General features: G+C 47.7%; 1 protein-coding gene across 5 annotated transcripts in view; it reads left to right on the top strand.

Moving 5' to 3' along the window:
- The first annotated feature begins 11707 nt into the window (after positions 1-11707).
- RREB1 (ras responsive element binding protein 1) overlaps positions 11708-22050 on the top strand; it is a 122862-nt gene continuing 112519 nt past the window's right edge. For 2 of the 5 annotated variants that reach the window (XM_015275839.4, XM_040675869.2), the window contains exon 1: positions 11708-11952. In XM_015275839.4, coding sequence (XP_015131325.2) covers positions 11913-11952 — 40 coding nt within the window. In that variant the 5' untranslated portion in view covers positions 11708-11912. Of the gene's footprint in view, positions 11953-12355; positions 12633-12993; positions 22016-22050 lie in introns of those variants that run through there. The other 3 variants (NM_205049.3, XM_040675858.2, XM_046918752.1) reach the window with 2 other exon arrangements.

Genomic DNA, 22050 nt, shown 5'->3' with positions numbered 1-22050 from the left:
CCCCCTGCTATGTGCAGGGTCTCCAACCAGCAGACCAGGCTGCCCAGAGCCACATCCAGCCTGGCCTTGAATGCCTCCAGGGATGGGGCATCCACAACCTCCTTGGGCAACCACTTCCAGTGCTTCACTACCCTCTGTGTGAAAAACTTCCTCCTAATACCTAATGGCCTTGGACTGGGTCAGACACTCATTTTCCGAGGAATGCCCTGGAAAGCCCTGTGTGGGTGATATTACCATTCTACGTATTCCTACAATGGAACAGTGTGTCTGTATAATGGGACTGGGAATTTTGCTTTGGACAGTTAATGCAAATGCCAAATGATAAATAAAACGCAGAAATGAAAAATAGGCCCTAAAGAATGGAAAGCATTGTAATAAGACAACATTTATCTTTCTATCTGTAGGCCCTCTGAAGTCTGCAGAAAGGGTTTATGGATGAGACATGACCGGCAGAGAGCACGTAGGATCATCATTAAGAGCAGATCACCGGAGTTCTGGAGAGACTCTGTCACAAAACACAAGTCTATTTAATGTTCAAGTTAATAATTCATAGAACCTTGTGATATTCAGAAGCATTTGGCAAACATCCCCTAATATTACTGGATTGTTTAAAGATGTGTGCAGGTCACATTTACAAGTGGATGTCTGTTACCTGGCATTTTTTATATGCAATATTATTTATATGCAATATTCTTTTTGCTGTTATCTGCACACTACCACCCTCTCACTGTACTGGGAAACAGTATTCCATCCCCAGACAGCTGAGTCCATCCTCTCATTTTTCTTTCAAAATAGCAAAAAGTCATTTTAGGAGACCATTTTGTTATCCTGTTTCCAAATCCTTAGCATAGGTGCCTGATAATCAAACAAAACCTTACTAATCACATTTATCTTGAAATTATCTACATAAATAGCTCTTGTGTCACTCTTCTTTAAATTTCAACCTCTTACTCCTTTACATTATTTGCATGAAAGCTGTTTGTTTCATGTGCTCAGTTAATTGCAGTGGCCTCCATCACTTTTCCCAACTATTCAGAATCCGCTGGGAAGAATTTGACTTGTTTTCTTAGTAATAGTTTTTCAAGTGTTTCAACATGCTGCAGCACATTTGACAAATTGCAGAGGATTCTCAGAGAATATTTCTTACCAAGTTTCACTTTTAAACTAACTTCCTGGTATTCTTCAGAGCACAGACCATTGGTAAGTAGATTTGCTCTGGAGTTTTTCCACAAATTTTCAAGGTGCAATTCTTTTACATCCCCCCCCCCCCCCACACACACACTTTTTTTTTTCTTTTCACTTTAATGCTTGAGTGCTTATTAAGCCTTCCTTGGGAGGATTTCTTGAGTCAAAGCTGACTCATACGATATCCCAGGAGTCTGGGCAGTTACCTGGGTTGCAGAAAAGTGTTTCCATTCATTTTCATTCCATTTTCATCAGAGATCTCAGGACTAGTTGTGAGCATTATGCCATATTTTTTCTTTTAATGGAATAACTGGATAGATTTAAACTGGATATAAGGAAAAGATTTTTACAATAAGGGTGATGAGGCACCGGAGTGGGTTGCCCAAAGAGGTGGTGGATGCCCTGTTCTTGGAGACATTCAGGGTCAGGCTGGACCTCTGAGCAACCCGATGTAGCTGTGGATGTCCCCGTTCATTGCACAGGAGTTGGACCAGATGGTCTTTAAGATGGTCTTCCAACTCAAATGATTGTACGATTTTATGATTCTATGACTGTAGTTTTGCATCTAACCCATCCTTGTGAACTTCTGCTTCAGGGTTGTTCAGCAGCGATAGAAGTAGCGAATGTGCTCAACATCTCTGAAAATCAGGCTGTGTAGGTGCCTAGAGAATGCAGAATCAGATATCTAACTGCCATTAGCCTATCTGGAAAAAAAAAATGGCTGGCCTTTTTTTCTAATTAATTGAATATGGCTGATGTATTGGTTCCCACCAGAAGCGGAGCATATGACCTAGTGGATCTCTTGCTCTTTTGGAGATGGTAAATCTGATACACACACTTATGTTGTCCAGCAAATGGCATGCTTTTTCTATTTCAGAGTTAAAATGTGGTTACTAAATTCTGTAGTCTGATTTTCAACATATTTGTTCCATTTTCTAAATTCCACAAAAGCTAGTGCTACGTTACTTACAGTCTGGGTTGGCAGTATGAGTTGTGACATGACATATACTGCTGAATCTGAAACCTGAGTTTAGGGCCTCCTAATTACATGAAGTTCCCTCTTCTCACGTAGCCCTGGGATAATTCGGTGGTATGGCAACCTAAAGCCTTCGGGATGCTAAAATAATCATACATTAACCCTATAAACATATTCTTGCTTTGATGTTATCACCGCTAGCTGCTAGAGGAATAATTACAGTTCCCTTGTGATCAACTTTCATATGATAAGCGTGATAGCAACGATACAAAGGGCGAAAAAAAATTGCGAGACACTTGGCGTGGTTTTAGTTTATATGAGGAGTGGACATCAATTCACAGAAACTGATGTGGAGGACGTCGTGTAATGAAATCTTTTGGTCCCATTTCATTACTGCAGGTAAACGGGGCTTGTGCTCAGTGGTGGGGAGCAGCCACAGGAACTGGTTGTGGCTCTCTGGCTGAGATAAGTTTATGCTGTTCCCTTTGGCAAATCATTGTCTTTTAAATTCCTCAATGCTTTGTTCAAAGTACAGCTGTGTTTCAATAATAACTTATTTCTGTATAATTCCAGTTCAGTGGTTTTTTATTACATATGCTGCTAACATTTTCACACGAGTACTCCAGCTGTACTCCAGTTCTCTGCAGTCAGCACTAACCCAAAGTCATGCCAGGAACTGTCTCTATTCGTTTCCGTGTTACTAAACTTTTGTGTGCTGAACTGTTATACACCACTCTCATCTTATTTTCCCTTCATTCCACTGTTGTCTTGGCTCTCCAAACCTCTGTTTTTTCTTCGTTTAGCCCCAAGTTTTGCTGTAGCCATTTACACACGCTATTACCCAAGTACCAAGCTTTAAAAGAACTGTCCGTTTGAAATCTGAAATCTTGAGCCCTCTCTTTCTTTTCCAGTATGATTGGGTAATGCGGTGTTCATAGTAGAATGGCACTAACGATATCAGCTCTATTTAATCACCACATACAAGTAGGCACGGTGTATATTTCCTCTGCTTTGCTGTGTCAGTAACCGAGCGTCTAGACCAGAAACGTCATCTGCAGATCTGTCCTTAAGATTAAGCCAAGAAAAAAGTTCAGACTGTGGTGAATTGTGTCCATTGGCTGATGGACTGAGAGTTTAGCAAAAACAAGTGTTTCTGTTGTTCAAGTCTGTGCCTGCTGTTATAGCAGGAACCACAGTTCATAATGCATCTCTTTATCTGTTCTTTATTACATGTAACTACAACCATAGCAAAGCCTCAATAAATACAAGTTAAAAATGAACAGGAAAAGAGAAGAAGGGTTACTTTTCAGTTTGGGAGACCTTTAATGCAACTTCCCTGCCATATGCATGTATGTGTGGGATAAGCAGTTGTAGGAGGACACTGGTGTCCTTCAACAGATGGTATTTTAATACGTGGACCACACTGCTTAGAAAGCACGACAGGGAATTCATCACATTCATTTTTATGTGTATTTTGAATCAGGCTTTGCACCCATGTCTCCAGAGGTGGAAAGCCAGTGCTGTAATCCACTGTGCTACCAGTGTTCTCCTCTCTTGGGTTGCCTTCTGTATAACGCTTATTCTAGTGAAGTTGGGCTCCAATCTCAGGCCTTTTCTTCTTCGTTTCTTTGCATTTTATGATTTCTTTTTTTTAAGTAATCTTTTTTGCTAATCTATTCAGACTGCTCATTTGCACTCTAAGATACACTTTCAGCTGCTTCTGAGAGGGGAATGACATAGAGCAAACCAGCTTAACCAAACAAATCCAGAAGGACAGCGTGAACTGAGTACATCAGATACATAATATTAAGAATGGAGTGCTTTAAAGTACATAATTTCATGAACTGAATTCATAAAATTACTAGAGAAAACTTTACTTGCAGTTACCATTTAATCAAATGCAATAACCGATGAATTTAGAGAGCCACAGCAGTCTATTATCAGTTTGCAACAGGTTGCAGGAAGAATTTTGCATGACTGTTAGGATTTCAGGATGTTCTTACAGACACGAATCTCAAATAATATAATCCTTTGTTATAGGCACCCAGACCACTGACTGGAAGCTGAAACTGTGGACTTCAAATGTCTTCTGCCCTTTCTAATCACTCTGAGTTCTCTTGAGGAACGCACAGATGCCTGTGCACGGTGCTTAGAAGGCATTTCTTTCAAGAGTCGAGATTTCCATTCAATGAATCATTTCAGGTAACAGCTCTGTTATGCTCATTTTAATAATAGTGGTTTGGGGTTTTTTTCATTTTCAAGTTTCAGTTTAGATAGAGCAGAGTCCCATCTGACCACCAAAGTCATTGAAAGAGGGGAAGGGGAAAGATGTTTAGTAGCATATCTACCCAATCTACCCTCTATCAAATCTTCCCTTCCTCATTAAGAGAGATCTCACCTTATTTGTATCTCACTGAAGGAAACAAGAACGTGAACTTATCATCTATAGTACAAGTTGAAGACCAAAATGAAGGGGGAAAAAAAAAGTTTTGAGAATAGTTTCTTCTTGATTATCCTTTATTTAAAAATCAAGATAACTGAATGACGAATGAAAGTAAAAGTTTCAGCAATAGGACTCAAATCCTTTCGTACACGTTTTCTTAATGTTCAGATACTTTGCAAGTACTGAGTCTTCTTTTCATGGCTAAGTATTTTCCTATATGAATGCTCCAGAAATGATTGAAACCACTTTTCTATCGTAGGCCCCTCTGGTCCACAAACCGGTGTTGCTCTGCCATGAGAAACCTTCTGCTGACAGTTTTTTTTTTTTTTTTGTGGTAGCTGTGAAAATAATTTCATTGTATCAGCAGAAGAATTCTTTTTGCCTGTCTTAATCCTGCCTCTGCTATGGGCAGTCTAATTGTGCGCCTGTGGGTGACTGTTTTGACAAGCGTAGAGCTCTACCAGCGCAGTTACATCTTTGTGTGCTGCAGCAGAGGTATATCTACCCTAGTTATAGTTTCCATCAGCAATATTGTGCTTTTGCCAGTATGGCTTATCTTATCATTGTCTGAATGCTGATGAAAGTGTAGCTCTGCGCGCCTAACTGTGAACATAAGCTGCTTTTGGTAGTGTAGCTCAGTTTTAACACCAGCTGCAAATCATACCCCTTTGTACATCTGCCTCGTCTAAGTAGGCCTGCACAACTTTACAGCAGAGACCTGGCCCGAGGCAATTTTGCCTCTGGTTTAAGGAGGCACAAATTTAAGCACAAATTGAAGTAGGTAGAAAGTACAAGGGGCCCTTTTCATGCTCATTTACCGGCCAATTCCTTCTGCTCTCCCTTGATTCTTTGTTCAGTGCATCCTCCGGCCATTTTGTCCCTCGTTGTTCTGTTCCTCTCTTCTCTTCCCCAAATCCTCTCACTGCAGCCTCCCCCAAGTTACATTAATCTCTGCCCTTGAAAGTTGTCCTGCTTTTTCCCTCCCTGTAGGGTAACTGCTCCCTTGCATGCTTTCTTCATGACTGCTGCCTCACTTCCTATTTCTTCACCTCTCTGCTGCTTCCTGGCCCTCTCTGTCTGTTTTCTCCTGCTTTGTGGGCGCATCTCAAAGCACTGTCTACCGTATTTCCCCTGGGCTGGTTGGGGTTTCCTTCTTCCCCACACAGTTTTCTACTCGCAGCCTTTCAGCTATATTTAGCTATGGCATGAAGTTAAGAAAATAAAAATGCAGGCTGAAGCAATCAAGGAAAACATCCTAACGGTGACATCTGCAAGAGTACTGGACCAAGCTCCAGGGGGAAGCTGTTGAATACTCCGTAACTGAGGATACTTTAAACTAAGATGGTATTGCATAGAGCTATACTGTGGCAGCCACATGGAATGAACAGCGGGTATTCTTCATTTCAGCAGGGGGTTGAACTTGATGATCACCAGAGGTCCTTTCCAACCCCTGTGATTCTGTGACCTGCCTATAATACCAACAGATAGTGAATAGTGCTCTAGGTGGATGTTGCTGCCTTCCTTCAGCTCCTGGTGTCTCTGCTGGTGCTAGAGCGGCTTATGAACAACTACAAATGAATAAATGGGCATTTGTTTTGTGTGTCGGAGGTTTCAGAATCAGCTTTCCGTAGCAAATTGGACATAGGGAAACACGCAGCTGGCTCACTACTTGCCTACGCTAGGGGAAATAATCACATTTAAACTAACAATCAATGAGGTGTGAGAGGCTGGGTGGTCAATAAGATTGAGATATGTCATGCTCAGTACCAAAGCACAAACTGGGCATTAAATGCTAACTTATTTTTCCACGCGTGTGTTTTTTGCATTACCTGGCAACAAACACTTCTCAGCAACAATGCAGAGTCTTAAACGAAGCAGAAGTATTGCAGTGGGTGGCTTTGCTTACCGTTGTTCTTTTTCCCACTCCGTCTCTACACGTAGCACGTGGGCTATACAACTTGTTTCTGAGGCTGTACAGTAGTGATCAGAGAACTGTTTGAGACTATAAATGTCAAACATCTGCTTGTTAGTTTGTCACGCTACAGTTTGGAGCAGTTTAGGCAATAAGTAGGCTGTGCCCTTCCAAAATCTGCTGGGCAATTAAGTATGCACAGGTAGATTGTACTTGGTTTTATCCACATAAAACACCCTATTTTTAAAAATCATCCTCTTATGAGAATTTCAGTTATTACAATTGTAATAACCCTCTTTTGTGCTCCTGCTGGTTTCTTTCAGTGACAAGGATCGAGGACAGGCTAGTTGCTTGCATATCACTTTAGCCCATCTCTACAGTTGCCATTTTTATATAGGAAATAAATCTTAAAGTTTCCTGGAAGAATGGGTTGCAGTTGTTGATCTTCCCCAGAAAGGATTTAGAAACATCGACTATTGCTAAAACGGCTCTGTGGAATACTTTATGCAACTCTTTATGCCCTGAAAAGCAGGGCTGGGGAAGGGACTCGTTCACCAAGCCGGTCCAGTCCTGGGACTGCTCTGCACTGCATCGGCCAGAGACACGCACAGTGAAAGGAGAGGAGATGGGACAGCAACTGAGGCAGCCAGAGGCTCCCACCAGTCCTACAGTACGTCCTACACTCAGTGGTACACGCGGGAAAAAGCAGTCTGGGTTTCATGCTGCCTTTGTATTTCCAGATGAGTCCTCAGGCAAGAGGTGTTCTTAGCTGGCTAGGTGAGTCAGCTGCAGGTCTGCTTTGCACTGCTGAAATGGCTCGAAGCAAACAGGGAGCAAACGCTTCACAATCGAGCTCTTCTTTTTGCTGCGTGTTATCAGTAAAACACCGTCTGCTGAGGATAGGACATAAAGCAGTGGGGATGGCTTAGTACCTGAAAAAACCACACTAGGATTCTGAGGGAAAGATGAGTCTTACTTCCAGCCCTGCAACTGCTATCCTGTTGAGATGTGAGGCAAACTGCTTAAACACTGTGCTACCCTGGGTTTTCTTTCGCTCGCTAAAGGGTAATAGTAAGATAAATTTGCACTGAAGCAGTGGCCTTGACTTTCAGATCATCCAAAGCTGCCCTTGGAGATATGGGTGGGGTGGCTGCAGGAGCAAGTTTCACCGCTCTGCCCGTATCTCCCTGGCTGCAGGATTTTAAGAGGCCAGGATAGCTGAGCATGGTGGTGCATCACATTTACCCACATACAGAAAATGGGGATGTTGTATGATATCGTGTCATCTGACAAATGCCGTGTGAGCGTCTGCTGCCGGTACTACACAGTGTGCCATCTTGTGTTGTTTTGTTGTTTTCCTCTGCTGGAATTCATCAAGTTTAGCCTTATAAGCATTTTGTAGGAAATATGGTTAATTGAACTTCCCACTTTTTTTTTTTTTTTCTGGATAATTACCCAGCCCGTATGGTGGACACACTTGAGAGTTCTGCTTTTACTCTCAAGGAGTTTTTGATCCAAGAAACCTGTATTTCACTTGGAGAAGAAACCCCTCAAAGCCAAAACAAAATCCTAAACCCAGAGGAGACCCAACAGTGGCGTATTTATTCATTTCAAGAAATACTCGGTTGAAATGGGAATTTGAGCATTTCTTTTGGTCTTAAGGTTTATAAAGACTTATTTCTCAATGCCCTCGGGGCAGCATTCTCTGCTCCTCCAAGTACGCTTTCCCCTGTGTTAGGATGTCAGCCGAATTCTGCCTCCTGGCAGGAGCGAGGCCGTCAGGAACGGGACGGGGGCGAGGGGATGTCAGTTTTGCTGCAGCGGATGCTGTGCAGGCGTAAGCTGGAGCAGTGGATGGGGCCTCCGATACTGGTAATCTCCTCTGCAGCTGGGCAGAGAGAGGAGCTGGCCTCGCCCAGCCTTTGGTTGCAGCCTGGAAGTCGAGGCCTGCTCTGACTCCTGCAACACGTACCTTGGCTAGTAAGAACTCACACAAAGCTGTCTTGGCTGAGAGTGATAAGCATGCACTGCAAGAAATTAAAGTAACTTCTCAGTACTGTGATCTAAAGCAATGTCTAGCAAGAGTAGAAGTAAACTGATGTTCTAGTTAATCTTTACCTCCTCTTTTAGTGCCAACATTTTGCTTTGGTCCCCTCGCTTTAAGACACCATCGTATCCTCAAGCTGCAGCCTTCATGTAAGCTGCATATCCTGCTTGTCTTCTCTCCTTGACCACCTTTAATCGCCATCTCTGATATCTGAACTGTGGGTAAGGGAAGAGTTGTCCTCCTGCTGGGACCGCAGCAGGTGACATTTCTGTCAGCAGCACGGCTATGTCACCCAGCGAGGGTTTTTAATGAATCTAATAAATACACAAAACACCATCGCTGAACAGCTTCTTGTGTCTGCACTGTTGTTAATGGTATTTAACAACACAGTGTAGGAGCAGAGAGGTGTGTGAGGATGTGTAGGAGATGGAGAAGGTCTTCTTGCTCCTCATGATGTTTGCCATCACTGCTGAGAATCGCTGTCACAACATCCAAAAAGTGCACAAACCACACTCACTCTTAGGAAAACAGCAACTTGGCACCTTCAGTTGTACAAATAGAGGAGGTGGGATGAAACACAGGACGCAGACGGAAGGAAGCACAGAACGAGAGGGTTATCTGTATCACTTAAGCAACGCAGTAACATTCGAGGGAGTCATTTTACTCATAGAAGTGGTTTCTATTAGGCAAAAGCTCTATCTACTTTCCCTTTCGCTGGAATGAAAAGATGACAACTTTTGCTCAAGATTTCACGTGCCGTCTGAGACCGCAGTGGGTTTTGACTTCTGTAATGGTTCATAACACTTCAAATGATGGAAAGTTTGAAAACTGCGTTTGAATTTCTCTCACCCAGTGATAACCCACACTCGACTCCTAAGCTGTTAAAGACACAGAGCTTTAGACTCCTTCACAGACTTTGATAGTTACTGTTTTCCAGTTATTACATCACTCTTTTTTTAATTTACAGCATTAACACAACACGCACTGATTCACTTTTCATTATTACGTGGTTTTGTTTTTTTTTTTCCCTGCAAAAGAAGAGGTGCTTGTGACATAAAAATACGTGTGGTTTAAAAATCCATCACCTCTTTTCCCCAAGCACTACAATCCCGTTTTTCTTTCCAGTGAGAGATTTACAATACCTGCATTATTTGCATTTCCATGCTTCTAGGGCAGATTGGAAATGCTGAAGCGAACACAGATCCAGTTTCCCCGGCCAGCCCTCCTGCACGGGGTCTTCCTGAGTACCTTGAAGGTAGGAAACGCAGCGAGGGTGGGTCAGAAACGTGATGGAGAGGTGGCCTGAAGCTCTTCAAGGAGCGTTCCAGAGGCTTCAGCCACAGGTGAGTTAGATGTGAGGTGCCAGCCTCTAGAGAACACCGGCTTAAACGACAGCAACGTATGCAAATATCTGTGCAAACAAGGCCTGAGGTTGTGAACTCTGGGCCTAACCTACAGCTGGTTTGTGTGAACGTGCATCTGAGCTGAAACCGTGGCAGTCTTCTAGTGTGAACATAAACGTTCTGAGGGCCAAGCTTGCAGTGGACAACTGTTCAGTTCTGGGTTTAATTCGGTGCCTGAATGCAAAGGTACTCAAGTAAAGACGTGAGCCATCTGCAGTGCTGTTAGATTTACTGACAGCTTTACCATTGCAGGTTGGCAGCTGGAATAGGGACAGGGATGAAAAGGGTGAAGGCACTTTGCACTGAGTTTGTTTTTAATGACTTCTCCTGGTTGTTTTTGTTTGTTTGTTTGTTTTCGTAAAGTAAGAACCTCGTAGCAAAACAACTGCACTTTCTAATGCCCACTGTCTGGTGGGGTCAGCTTCACGCAGCTGTTCTGTCCGTCATCAGTTTGGCTCTGATGGATCTGTTGGCACTGAAATTTGCAGACGAAACTCACAGGTAGCACTGCACGAGGCCCAGATGCCAGCAGCTCAGCTTGCTGATGCTGCCATAGCAAAGATCCGTAAGGTAAAGGTGAAGTTCTGCATTCTGAATACACCTGTGTGCCTTTCACGTTTGCGGTTCTGGCATTGCCAGATCACCAGAACAGCAGATGTTCTACTTGCAGCCTGAAAAGGAGGATGGTTAACCCTGGCACAAAGCACAGCTCGTGTCTTTGGCGCGGGCTCTGCGTATTCCTGACATGAGTGCCTTTATGCGGGATGGGCAGAGTTAAGACAAACTTAACACCGATGCCTCGCAGGCAGAAGAGCTGGCACCTGGGATGCCTCTCCGTCTCCATGTGAATCTCTCTCCATGTGAATCCCCTTGCAGACTGAGCTAGGCTACCAGGTCTCTGGCACAAGCCGGGTGCCCCCAGGCCACACCTGGGCTCCCTTAGCACCGCCGGTGACTTCAGGTCCCACCTCCCGAACAGCAGCGCTAAGAGGCCTGGCTTTATTAGCTTAGAAATAGCGTAAATAACCATTTCCTTGAAGAGAAAGCCAGCTCCTCATTGAGGCACTCCTCGCAACTAGTTTTATTTGACTTTTTTTTTTTTTTTTTTTTTTTCCTCCTCCCATCGAGCTCTCAGGATGGAGAGTTTACACATCGTGAGTGCATAAAACTAAAGGATTTGCCACACAGCTCCGGGCTGGCTTTCCAGCCAGATCCCTGAGACAACCTGCCTCCATCACCTGTTGAATCTTCCAGCTCACGCAGCGGTGCCAGTGACAGAGAGGAGCACACCCTGCTGCGTGCAGCCACTCTGTAACCGGGTGTACCGCAGAGCCCCCGCTCACACACGACATCTGGACCCCGCGTTCGTGGAGTGAGGTTTCGTTCAGCGTGTTTTGTTTCCTCTGAGAGACTCCCGGCCCCTGCGGGGACCCGAAAACGTGCAGGATGAGCGTTTCGTGAGGTAAAAAGTTAAGAGAAAGGCGACGGAAGGCGGCTGGCCGTGCCCGGGAGCTGCCAGGCGGCGGCTGTCACCTGGCGAGGTGCGGAGCCGCGCGGCCGCGTTGCGGGGAGGCCCCGCCGAGAGCCGCGTGGCGGCGGCTCCCCCCGCCCGGGGCACCCCGAGGGCCGGGCCGGGATGCTCCGCGCCCCAGGCGGCGACGGCGGCGCGTCCCCGGGAGGGAGCCGGCCGCCACGTGATGCGGTCCTTATCGGGCCGCGCGGGGCAGCGCGGGGGCGGGCCGGGGGCGGGGGCGGCCGCGCAGCGCGGCGCGGCGGGGTCCCGAAGCGCGCCCATCGCTCCCCTGCGGGGAGGCGCGGAGGACGGGAAGTTAGCGCGGAGTTGATGAACTTTGCACATCCCCAGAAACGCCATTTTGATTCCTTTTTCCGGAACAAGTTCGTGGCTCCCCGGCGGGCGCGCTGCCCCCGGCGCCCATCCCGGCGGCATGTCGCGGCGCAAGCAGCCCAGCCCCAGCAAAGTGCGCCGTAAGTACCGCGGGCCGCGCGCAACGCGGCGCTCCCCGCCCGCTGCTCCCCGGCGGCGAGGAGACGAGAGGAGAGCAGGAGAGGAGAGGAGGAAAACCAACTTTTCTTTCTTTTTTTTTTTTTCTTTTTCCTTCCCCCCCCCCCCCCCCCCCCCTCCTCCTTGGGGCGTGCGGGGGGTTGGGGAGCGAGCAGCTTGCGGTGGTGCGAATTGGAAGCGCTTGTCGGGGGGGAAGGAAAAGTTTCCTTTTAAAAAAAAGGGGAGGAAAAAAGTTTGGCTGCCAGCGGTGGAGATGATGATGAGTTCGTGCAGCCTCCCTCTTCCCTTCCCCCGCTCCTCCCTCTCCTCTCCTCTCCTCCCTCCGCGGCTCCTGGCTTTTTTTTCCCCTTCCCTGTTGCAGACTTTCTACCAACCAGCGGCACCGGCCGCGGCGTTCTGCCTTCGGGACCTGATGCTCATCCATATTAAACCGTCTGAGCTCAGGAATCCGGCCAGATCATCCCCCCCTCCCGCTGCAAAGTTTATTTTTAACCAGCCAGCGCCGCAATTGGGATGGGGCTGCGAGGAAGCCACCTCTCGTAGCCCGGCGCCGGCAGCCCCCGGCCCGCAGCCCTTTAACTTCTCCCCGGGGCCCGCCCGGAGGCCGCAGCGAGGAGGCCGGGATGCAGGCGGCCCTCCGCAGGTACCGCATCCCCCCCCACGCAACTTTCCGTCCCCCTCCTTCTCCCCCCCCCCTCTCCCTCCCGCCGCCCTTCTCCCTCCTTTCGCTCTCTTTTATTCTCCTTTTCTTTTTTCTCTTTCCTCCTCTTCTTCCTCCCCCCCCCCCCCCCCCCCCTCCCCCAGCGGGGACGTGCGCGTCCTCTCCCCTCCCAAGGAGAGGGACGCTGAGACGGGAGGGTGTCCCCCCTCCCTCCGCCGCCTTTGTGCGGAGCGGGGCCGCATCCGAGCCGGGGGGGGGGGGGGTCCCTTCCTCCAGTCCGACCCGAGACAAAGTTTTGGGGCAGCGCCGCCTCAGCCTCCCCCCCCCCTCCCCCCGCCCTCCCACGGTGTCCCCGGAGCCACGCGCTGTGGGACACGGGGGGGGTCCCGTGCCGAGCCCCGGCGAGGAGGGGCCGCGCTGTTGTCGGGCAGAGTAGGGCCGCGGGCAGCGAGATGCTGCAACCGGGTTTTTTTTTTCGGCGAGCAGAGAGGAGGGAGGGCGGTGGATTGAACTTTGTCATGTCGCAGATAAGTTTCCTCTGGCTTCTTCTCCCTGTGCTTCTCCCTCCGCCTCCCCTCTGCACGCACGCGGCTTTTTTTTTTTTCTTCTTGTTGTTGTTTCTTTTTTTTTCTTTCTGTATTTTTCATTTCTTGTTATTCTTTGCTGAACTTTCCCTCGTCCCACCTCTCAGCTGCACCCTGGCGGGGGGAGCCGAGCCCTCCTCAGACCACCAGGCCCGACCGCTGCTGCCCCGAGCCGCCAGAATCCTGCCTGCGGCGAGCTGCTTTGGGGGGGCGTGGGGAACAGCAGTGCCATCCCAGCTCCTTCTTTTCTCCTGGTGTAGATAAGCACCTCGCCACGCTCCGTGTTGAGAATGGAGTCCCACGGCCGAGTCTGGGGCAGCGCGCAGTTGGTGCGCGCTGCCATTCCAGCGCTCTGCCTTGGGGGGGGGGGGAAGAAGAAATCTGCTTATTAACAACAGGAGCAGTTGCTAACTAACGCCGTCTTGTCACCCTGCAGCGCGCAGCACACAGCTGTTAGGGCGGCTGAGGCTCTCGCATCGAGGGCTGAAACGAGCCCTGCGTTTTGTTACCGCAGTTCCTGTTTTCCGCCGGGTCAGCGTGAGTGAGAGGGATGCGGTGACTCAGGGTCAGGCCAGCCATATTTGTTTTAGGTTCTAATTTTCCCTTTGAAGATTTAGGGGTATACAGTCTTCTCTTGGTGTGCCTGCATAATGCCCATTAGCCTTGACGGGAGTTAGGTACATCCTGGGAAGAATGGGCCCTTTTGTTTGTTAGAAACCTAGGAGCAGCAGGAGCCCATCATCCCATCAGCCCGAGGACCAGAGCCGCCCTCACCTGCTGGTGGGATGCAGCCCCTTTGCTGCCTCTCCCCCTCGCCCCCCCAGCATCCCACCCTTGGGCAGCACTGCATCAGTGGTTGGAAACACACTGTTCTCTGGGTACAGTGCAGAGGACAGCTCAAACTTTTCCTTTTACTTTCCTTCTCTCCTCAAAATCCCAGGCTGGATGTGGCTCTGGGCAGCCCGGTCTGGTGGTTGGCGACCCTGCACATAGCAGGGGGGTTGAACCTGGATGATCATTGTGGTCCTTTTCAACCCAGGCCATTCTATGATCCTACGGTTCTGCTTCGCAGGAAGCTGGTAGTTGTCAAACTGTTGTGTGTCCTCCAGTAGTGACTGTTTCCCTAGCCACTGTTTTCCATTGCCTTTGATAAGTAGTGACCTTAAAAAATATACATTTTAAGGCAGAAAGTAGCAGGGTGTCTGCTGGCTTTTTCTTCCCCTCACCCAGAGCTGGGCTCTGCAGATGTTGGAGCAGTGGAACATCCTGCTCTGACTCAGCTCCTGCAGGTTGTGCAGCCGTCCTTAATACCTTGCAACACGCACTGCCCCCCTGCCCTTCGTGTTGTGATTTTGAGGGTGCAGAAGAGGCTTGACGTTTCAAAACCAGGCAGGCCGAGTGTCTTAATGATCTTTGAGTAATATCCATAATCTTCTTCGGTACCGAAGGCAAGTGCAGTGTTTCCCAAGGCAAACAGACCCGGCCATGCGTCGTGCTTCTCTCAGTCCTTAAGGATGTTATCGCTTCGTCTGCATTGAAGTTGCACTGCAACCGTAACAATAGCTTGGCTTCAGCCAGCAAAAGTTTCTTCTTAGGCAGAAATGCAGCTTAGATTGCTTTTGGTAGGATTTCTTATTTAAGTATAACCTGTTGGTGTACTTGCATTGTATAGATTAAAAACATATAGATAAATCCCTTTGGTTATATTCATTATCCCTTGTAAAAGTAGGTGGTGCTTAGAAGGTCATAGGATAAGTGTTGCTAAGCAGCTAAACAGAAGGATGCTAAAATTAACCTGAGTGTTTCTGTGAGGGATTCACTTTTTAGGTTGCAATGTTTTTTTTTCTTAATTGACTTCAAATACAAGTTTTTGGTAGTAAAACATTGGACAGAAATTACTTAGAAGCACGAAGAAGGCTTTCTGGAGGACTGCGTCAAGCAGTCAGGTTATCCAAGCACAGAAGTAATTCCACCCTCCTCCACTATGCCTAAATGTGACCAGGATTGGGCTCTCTCTGCCCTTTGCAAATGTCCTTGCGGAGTTAACTGCTGCTCACTTCTCCGGGAGCATCCGATGCATGTTGGATAGCAGCCTGCAGGGACTGCGGAGGCTCCCCAGGATCGGGCAGAAAACAAGTAAATCCTGTTAGGCTCAACTCCGTGCGTGTGCAGGAAAAGCCCCCTTGTAGCTTTTTGATGGATGATGCCTGGGTTTGGAAACGCGCGTTCGAGGTGTACGCTCTTGCAACGTGTGAAATCATGCCTGCCGCTTCCAGTGCAGTGCAGGCTGTTGTAAAACGAGCGCAGTGTTGGGCCGTGCAAGCGGCGTGAGCCGGCCGCCTCGCCGACCTGCTGCTTTCTGTCTTGGAGGTAATTGTCCTTGGAGGGGGACGGCAGCGCTGCGTGCGGTTCTCCCGGCGGCGGTGGGAACGCCTGTTGCTCCCTTTCTTTTTCCTTTCCTTCCTTTCTGAATAATCCGAGCAAAGTGCGGGATTACAGCTTTAAAAAAAAGGCCTTCTTCAAGTGTGTTTGGCACGTTGGAGAGGAGCCGGGAGCTGTTTCACGTTCCTCTGAGCGTAGCTTCATCGCGGACGTAGTGCTCAGGTACCCTGCGAGCTCTTTGGAGGAGGATCTGGAGGAGCAAAAGTGAACTCTGGGAGTGAGGAGAGTTGCCTTTTGAGATGCCGGACAGTGAGTTGCTTGCCGCGAGGTGGGAGCTCTGACCTGTCAAGTTGTTGTGCAGAACTTAATGCAGATTTTCTCTGGGGAGGCATAAGAGGAATCCGTTCTGTGTGCATTGGTTGGTTTTGAATATCCTACGTGAAACAGCAGCTGTGGGAGCTGCCCCCCTGCCTTCCATTTAGGAGCATCTCTACAGGCAGGGCTTGGGTACCCTCAGTGCATCACTGGGGAGCGATGTTTCCAAAGAGCGAGCTGCTTGTGTAGGGCTGGGAAGGGCCTGGAGCTTGGAGAGGTTTACCAGGTCAGGTTTGGTTATCAGTGTTCCATTACAAATGAAAATAGGTGAGATTGGGATGGGAAGTGCTGGTCCGGCTCTGGAGTACTTCTGAACAGGAATTTCGGGAGCGTTGCCTCTTTGCTTTTCAGTGCAAGAGCCCTGGTGGCTCATCCTTGATGTCTGCCAGCTGTGGCATTTCCCACCTGAAGTCCTTCCCTCCCCTCCGGCTGTCCCTATCGCAGCCCTGAGGGCCCGGGAGGTGGTGGTGAGTGTGGGGCAGCAGCACCAGAGCATCCCATTCTCCTTCCCCTTCATGTCTCGCTCCCAGCAGGGTGACTAAACTTGCTTAGAGCTCCTGCTGACGTTTTGTGGTGAAACGTTCCAAGTGCCAATAATTGCCAGTTGGAGCATACGCCGTGGACTCGTGTTGGATGGCTGGTTTGTCTTGTGCTGCTCTCCTGCAGCAGTGGGAAAGAGTCAGAACAAGGAAAAGGGCCCGGAGAAAAGGGAGAAGAGTCAGTGGGATCCTGGGCTCACAGCTGCCTCTCAGATACTTGCTGCAGACAGAGATGAATTGTCCAATGGGGCTGAGCAACACCTGGACCTGTGCTGCCTTTAGAAATAGCACAGGTGCTCTGCTGTATCCTGTTGTGTTTTTTTTTTTTTTTAATAGTGGTATTTCTGCTTTCAGGTTGGCCAGCCTAGCAATCAATAAAGGTGGCTGCCTTTGAATAGGTGCTTTACACAAAAGAAGGAGTTGATGGGTGGAGACTGTTTATTCAGAGTGATTCAACTAAGTAATGCTAAGGGACTCTGAATGCCTCTTTAAAGATGCAGAGAAAGGCAGCTGTTTTAACAGCAGGATTCACCTGAGGAGCCCTGGCTATCCACAGAGATGCTAGGGGACGGGAAAAGAAAAGCTGCCAGAATCCCCCAGGGGCGTTGTTAGGCTCCTGGACTGAAACAGGTATTCCAAGGACCATTAGGGAGAGGGGCCTTTAACACCTTGATTGCCATCTCCTTTGCTGCACCTGGAATGCAACTTTGAAGTGCCATCATTTTCCTGCATCCGACCTTCCTCAGCAAAAGAAAACCAAAACCGTTTTGTGTTTAATTTATTTACTCATCTGATCTGGTATGTTGAATCTTAGGATCTTGATGGACACCTTTGCCTTTGAAGAAGGCATCCCCTGGTCCTGGTGTCTGGTGTTTCTGTAAAGATCTGTTTGCACAAGGGATGTTACTTTGTGTAGAGCCCTCAAAAAGCGTTGGGTGAGCTGCTTTCTTTCACTCTGTGGCCGAAGGACTTGACAGTGCAATCGCTGTCAGCTCGGAATAATGAAATTCTGACCTTTAAGTCACTTGTAAGTAAAAAGTTAAGCATCTTAGAGATGTCTTCCGTGCTGGTGTGCCTGGGTGACTTGCTAATTTGCCTCTGAAAATAAACGTTTTTTGTGGTTAATAATGGAGGTGTCAGTCCCTGGTAGGTGTAAGACTTCTCCGGTTGTCGTCTTCTGGTGGAGGTCTTAACAGGTGCTGTAGCACATGCCTTCTCGATACGGCGCAGACTTGCTTGTAGGTGTTGTAGGAATGGGTTGTCAGCATCGTCCATCCTTTGAGAACAGGGTGATCAACCACTGACAAACTTTCTTCTGTTCATTTAGGTGTATGCCTGCTCCGTATAGACGAGAGGAACGAAATGCTCACGCTGTAGCATGGTTGCCTTTGCTTTTATCGTGTGTGATTAGCTGGTTTGAGCGGGAGCCCCTGTTAGTCCCGTTCCATACAGCAGGTGATGTCAGTGTGCAGATGTATCGGTGCCTGGGAGTGTTCTGCTCGGAGTACTTGCATCACAGCAATAAATTCCATTCCTGTGTTGAGGCCGTGCTCCTTCACACTGCTATCGCTGCTGCTTGGACAAGGCAGAACTGCTTTGTGTTTTGCACATTAAGCAGCATTACTTCCTTTCATTTCCTTTAGGGAGCAACGTCGCTTTTAATTTGGACCACTTGCAGCTTTGGGCAGGGGAAAGAGCTTAGCTGAAGTTCCTTGTTCGCTACACAGAATGTGCTTTATCCATCAAATGAAATTCACTGTCTCTCAGCAGATGTGAAGCGCCAGGATGGGAATACCAGTGTGCTGTCCTTCCTCTGGGTGTGCGTCTGATGGTGATGCAGTCGTGTGTGTATTGAGGACAACAGGTGGCTGTGGCATCTTGTGCATGCGCTTGCCAGCTTTGTCCCCTCCTTATCTCCAAAACCCTGAAGATACCCCGAATTGATGTTCGCATCAATAACTTGCAGTGCAACACAAATATTTTGCAGTCTATAGGTCCTGATGCTTTCGGACAGGAGGTAGGAAAGCCGTGGGAGGAGGATTGCTTTTCAGATGAAACGCTGCAGGTCTGGAGAGTGGAACTGCATGCTGTGGGAGAAATGTAGCTGTGTTACTGAAGGCTCCCTTTTATGAGGTTTGTCTGTCCGTTCCAGGGAAAGAAGTGTGAGTGCAATGATGAGTGCTTCTCAATGAAGATGCAACTTACGCCTTGCATTTAGTTGATTTGGAGGATGTGTTTCTTTTGGCCTCTTTTTCTAACAGCTGTGGGTGTCGATGGTTCTTCTTCCTAATCAGGTGATCCAACCAGGTGTCAGTACAACTTAGCAGTTTCCAAGTAAGTTTCAAAACTGTGGTCCTAGGCAGCTTGTGGAACAGGTCCTGGATCAACGTCCAGCTTTCATAGCAGTTAGATGGCTTTTCTGCTTGGGAAGGTCTCTTAGCAGTGCTTGAACTGGCAGGAGCCTGACTGCCGTGTTGTGAAATGGCCAGAAGCTGTATCACCATGCTCCTAATTCCCTGGTGTAAACGTAGGTTATTGCTGGAAACTGTGCTTTTCTTTAAGTTGTGAAGAACTGGTTATTTTCTTGGGAGAAATCTTGTCTGTCTCCACTTCCTGGGGGTGAGTGAGGTGATCTGTACCTCCCCATGGATGCCACTTGCCCTGGGAGCAAGCCATGCCCATTGTGAACTCTGCAGGAAGAAATTGGTGGATTCCATGAGCTCGGCAGGCCTGTTAAAGACACCTCAAGCCATTCCCAGTCTCTGCTTTCAAAGCTCCTGGAACATATGAGCTCTTTAAATCTAGTGACTGAGGATTTTGAGGGTTCCCAAGGAAAAAGAAAAGAAAGACTGGAGTATGTGATAAGGGTTCTCATCTTAAATGCTCAGTAGTCAGCAAATGAAAGTTGAGGTGTGGGCAGAACTGTCAAGTGGGCCAAGCTGAACACAGATTGTGTCTCATTCTGGCTGCTTGGACGTGTTTAATAAATCAGTAAATGTGTAAATAGCATGTAGAGGTGGAAAACATGGCTTCATTCAAATCAACATTCTTTCAGATCTCACTGGATGAAGGTTTTATGTGGGGTATATATAGCCGAAAGCTGCCGAGCATTCATAGCACAAAAGATGCCAGGAAACTTGAAAAAACTGAAACACTAATAGTGCCTTTGTATTTTTCTGGTGCTCGAAATTCCTACAGGTGTACTTATAAAATCAGCGCATCTATTCTGGGACTTTGTCTGATAAACAGCAAACTGACTTCGAGCTATAATAGCCTGTTTGATGAAACTCTCTTCTATCTTGGGTTTGAACGTCACCGAAACAGCATGGGCATCGCTGCATCCCTTTTCTAAATTGTAGGGGCTATGCTTTAGCTTTCGTGAATGCATTCCCTCTGGTGAGAGGGAGGAGATTTGTCCTTCCCAGGCCTATCCTTCCCCCCAGGAAAAGGGGAATGTGGAGAATTTTCCCCGAGGATGGATGTGGGGCAGATGGCCCCTGCGTGTTTGGGGGCAGAGTTTTTATTTACACCCTTGCGTAACTCTCAGTCTCCATAGGAAAAGATGTGGGTCAGTAGATTGGGAACGCCACAGGCTTGCCTGGGGCTGCAGTTGGCCCAATAGCCAACGTGTGCTGGTTCCTGCCTGGGGTCGGATGGGAGCCTCAAGTGACCCTGTGCAGGAGGAGCTGCTGATGCCTGGCTTGTGACTGGGTGCATTGGCAGCCCTTCTTGCCAGCACTGCCTCAGTCGTGTGACTTGCATGCAGTAAGTGCTTCTGTTTGTGTGCTCACTGGCTTTCTTTTCAGGATGATCTCTAAAAGGTATTTGGGCCAAAAATGATTTACATTGGGCAAGAAGATGTCAGCGCGCTGTACGAACTGCACACTGTGTTTGCCGTCCCGGTGGGTAATTCAGACACAACTCAGTAGCACAGATGTGTAGTAGGAAAGTCCAGGGTGCTGGTTTAAAAATTTCCACTATTTCTGGTAATGATTGTTTATACGAGGTGCACAGTCCGGAGACCCTCAGAGTGAGCGGGTGGTGGTCTTTGTTTAATTCCCGGTATACAGATGCCAAGTGTTACGCTTTGATTTCCTACACTGTAAACTCTTCGGGGCAGGGATCAGCATTCAATTACCGAGTTTTGAAAAGCCACCTAACACACTGTGGAACTGACCTGCTCAGCACTACCTCAGTATAAATGTTTAATTATAACTATCTTCTTACGCCGTAGCGGAGGCTTTCCAGATATCAAGGTTGAGGCATGCCGGGAACCTGCGCTGCTGCTGCCGAGGTGTCTGCCTACGGACAGAGAGCTTTGGTTGCAAGGCAGAATTCAGAACGCTCTCATCATAAATGCCTGGAGGGACAAAGATTCAGGATTGTTTTCTAGGCAGTAGTACACGTCTACAAGTATATATTCAGGAGATGGTGTGTTGCTTGGTTTAGAGGCAGAAACTCACTTCAATTTAATACCTGTCTTAAGGCGTTGCGATCAGACCACGTCCTTCTCTTTCATTTTATCTGTAGGTCTGTATGTAGAAATGACAAATGTTACGATTCTGAAGTGCAGAAATTAGAAGGAGAAACTGGGAATAGAAAGGAATCACCCCCTCGATACTTCGTGTTCCCAAGAGTGAAATGGAGTGCGGTTGCTGGCTCTTGCCATTCAGAACGTAATCTAATTCTCCTGCCTTGAGTGACTTGCATTGTAGCTTTAAACCGAATTCTAAACTCACCCCAACAGTGATGTATGTATCATTTGTTATGTTTATACACCATGAAAGCATATGGAGTAATGGAAACAGCTAGAAATTAGACCTCCAGAGAAGACTCCCATTTTAATCAGGTTACTTACTTGGATTAAACCAACCCAAATGTAAAACATGTGGCTCCCGTACCAAACTGGTTGCATTTTCAGCACGTCGGGGGTCCGTCTGAGCGATGTGGGTGCGTTGCAGTAGCCTGTTGCTGTCAGCTCTGCCGGAGCACTTTGGTGTTGCTAAGGTTGGAATAAGCTGATGTCAGATTTTTGTCCGCAGCACGTAGCAAGTAGAGGTCAAACGCTCGCACAGCCGGTGATACTATGACTTGTTAAGAATGTACGCAGCAGGTCGCTTTTCAAAACATCTTTTGAAAGCAGCCTCTGAGAGCGGTGCCATGTGTAAGAGACATGCATCTTCGTCTGGCATCAGCAAATGGATGCATCCTATCACATTGGGCTGCTGAGCATGTTTAGTCATGTTACTGTAATAAGCTCTGGGAACAGGAATGGGTTTTGCCCTGCTGCACTCCGTGAAGATTTGAATGAATTTGACTGGTTTGTTCCAGTGCTGGTATCTGCTGTGTTTGTTCGGGGTACGTGAGAGGAAGGTGATGATTTGGTTTCTCGGCTGAAGAAGGTTTCTTTGCAGTTTAGGGCTGCTGACATTGCTGCACTTAGTTGTACCTCTTCTAAGGAATAATAACTTAACAAGAAATAATGGTAAGTGACACCTCGAATTGTTTCTGGAGCTGCTG

This window comes from Gallus gallus, chromosome 2 (assembly GCF_016699485.2).
Source record: "Gallus gallus isolate bGalGal1 chromosome 2, bGalGal1.mat.broiler.GRCg7b, whole genome shotgun sequence".
NCBI lineage: Eukaryota > Metazoa > Chordata > Aves > Galliformes > Phasianidae > Gallus > Gallus gallus.
This window is presented reverse-complemented; position numbering and strand designations above follow the sequence as displayed.